The following is a 2,635-nucleotide window of genomic DNA, read 5'->3' as shown; positions in this document are numbered from 1 at the left end:
TTTTTTAAAGAGGTTTGACAGAGGGAACTGTAATTGCTATGGTCTTGTCATCCCAAAATCAAAATTAAAAAACTCACAACACTACTGTTTGATAAGATGTTAAGTAGTTTGTAAATCCTATTTTAAATTTGAAGTAGAGAAGGGACAATAAAACCTTTGCAGTCACCCACAGTTCCTTCTATCAAACCTCTATCAATCTATTTTCAATTGGTATTTGTTTGGTGTTCCTTCCAGGTTTCTCTTCACACTACTGACAAGAGCAATGACTTCAGGAAGTTCCAAAAAGTCCAAGTTCACATTCCCCAAAACTATGATTGAGTTGGGGTACAACTTTGATGAGAATGGAGAGTTGAAGAAAATAGACAAGTCCACTGGAGATCTTACCAAAAACCCGTTTGAGTTTCACATCAGTGATGATGCAGATCATAATCAGAAACATTACGAAGCTTTGGGAGAGGTAAAACTGAATGACTTATGGTTTACATCTTGATGGATGCCTCAGTAACTTTGTGAAGGTCCATATTGATAGATAGAGGGAAAATAACTTGTGGTTTAGTTAAACCATAGAACTCACTCAGAAAAAGACCCAAAATCTATGGAGTGAATTTTCTTCATTTTTGTTGAATATGTGCACTAAATTTTATGAAAATTGAACACTTCTGACAAGGTACTTCTGTAATTATTTGGAAGAAAAATCACTGACTTATTAAACCTTCAAGGCTTTAAGCTGAGTCCAAGTTATTATTATTTTCAATCTGTGAAAATTTCCATTAAAAAAAAAAAGACTTTTCATCTCCTGTTCATCTTTACAGGCCATTACAAACTATGTCTATGATCTGCTCACTGAAGAAGGGCTGGACAAAGTACGGGTGCCCCCAGTGCAACCCAATAGTGACCCGACACTCAGCTCGTTCATATTCACATCTCCGGATTACGAGAAGAGTGAGAAGCTGATGGTACTCATTCATGGAAGTGGAGTGGTCAGGGCAGGCCAATGGGCAAGAAGGTACGTAAAGGGGTTGAGTGGAAAAACTCCTTGTGGTGGAAAGGAAGAACCCCTTTTTTAGAATTTTCCCACTTTTAATAAATAAAAATAATAATACCTATATATAAGAAAAAAAAAAATGTTTACTTACCTACTCTTCCTTCATTTAAAGTAGCAGGGTTCTCACTCATGTGAGCTCCACCTTCAATGGCTTATTTTCGTTATTTGGACTGCAATTTTTCCTTGAAGCTTTTTCATGAAAGTGTGAAACCTCAGACATCATTTACGAAAAGGCAGTTGATCAGAATAAAAATTAAAATAGATTTGTAGGTACTTGGCTGTACAAAAGTTCGTTTTGTCCAAATGGACTGGAATCGATATCATTCCACTAGTTGCAGCAAGTTACAGCACAAGGCCAGTAGCTGGACTGCTCACTGATATGATGTAATCCAGCCATTGGGGTTAGGTGGTAGAGAACGCCCCAGGCATTAATCTAAGCTAGTAGGTAGTTACCTTCCACTCTAGTCTGTTATTTGCTCATTATATAACCTGATTATTTTATTTTCTTCACTTTAATTGCAGTATAATCATTAACAAAGACTTGAAATCAGGCACTCAGCTGTCCTACATTCGGAAAGCCAAGGATGAAGGCTACGGTGTTATCGTCATGAACACAAATGACAACACAAGGGACGGGGTTCGAATCCCGGTGAGTAAACTATTCGGGAGATATGGCAAATTTGTTTTTTATTTACATATGTTTGTTGTTGTTGTTGTTGTTGTAGCGGCTTTAGCTTTCGCCGATGTTTACGCCGTTTGTTTGTTGTTGTTGTTGTTGTTGTTGTAGCGGCTTATTCTATTCTATTCTATTCTATTCTATTCTATTCTATTCTATTCTATTCTATTCTATTCTATTCTATTCTATTCTATTCTATTCTATTCTATTCTATTCTATTCTATTCTATTCTATTCTATTCTATTCTATTCTATTCTATTCTATTCTATTCTATTCTATTCTATTCTATTCTATTCTATTCTATTCTATTCTATTCTATTCTATTCTATTCTATTCTATTCTATTCTATTCTATTCTATTCTATTCTATTCTATTCTATTCTATTCTATTCTGTTCTATTCTATTCTAACCTAGTAGGTAGTTACCTTCCACTCTAGTCTATTATTTGCTCATTATAACCCAGTATAACCTCATTATTTTATTTTCTTCACTTTAATTGCAGTATAATCATTAACAAAGACTTGAAATCAGGCACTCAGCTGTCCTACATTCGGAAAGCCAAGGATGAAGGCTACGGTGTTATCGTCATGAACACAAATGACAACACAAGGGACGGGGTTCGAATCCCGGTGAGTAAACTATTCGGGAGATATGGCAAATTTGTTTTTTATTTACATATGTTTAAACTATACCTGTGAAATATATAAGACCTTGTTTAGACTGCGGGAGTAAAGGGACTATTCAGTCTCATTCTGGCAGGATAAACAAGGTATATTCTATTCTATACTATTGTATTAAAATGGTTGACTTTTCTAACGAAATTCTCGTGTGCGGAGTCCAGTATGTAGGACTATTGCACCCAAAGATATGACAAATCAGATACAGAGTTTGTTAAAAGGGACATCTACAGTCTC

At 35.4% G+C, this 2,635-nt stretch overlaps 1 protein-coding gene across 1 annotated transcript; it reads left to right on the top strand.

Moving 5' to 3' along the window:
* Positions 1 to 216: 216 nt before the first annotated feature.
* On the top strand, positions 217 to 2,350 carry LOC103522309 (cotranscriptional regulator FAM172A-like; the record flags this gene model as incomplete). Its single annotated transcript, XM_008487413.2, has 4 exons — positions 217 to 457; positions 813 to 1,006; positions 1,568 to 1,744; positions 2,224 to 2,350. Coding segments are annotated over exons 1-4 (693 nt in total), but the record flags the coding sequence as incomplete, so codon positions are not given.
* Positions 2,351 to 2,635: the final 285 nt, after the last annotated feature.

Source organism: Diaphorina citri, unplaced genomic scaffold (genome assembly GCF_000475195.1).
Source record: "Diaphorina citri unplaced genomic scaffold, Diaci psyllid genome assembly version 1.1 scaffold7880, whole genome shotgun sequence".
Classification (NCBI taxonomy): domain Eukaryota; kingdom Metazoa; phylum Arthropoda; class Insecta; order Hemiptera; family Psyllidae; genus Diaphorina; species Diaphorina citri.
This window is presented reverse-complemented; position numbering and strand designations above follow the sequence as displayed.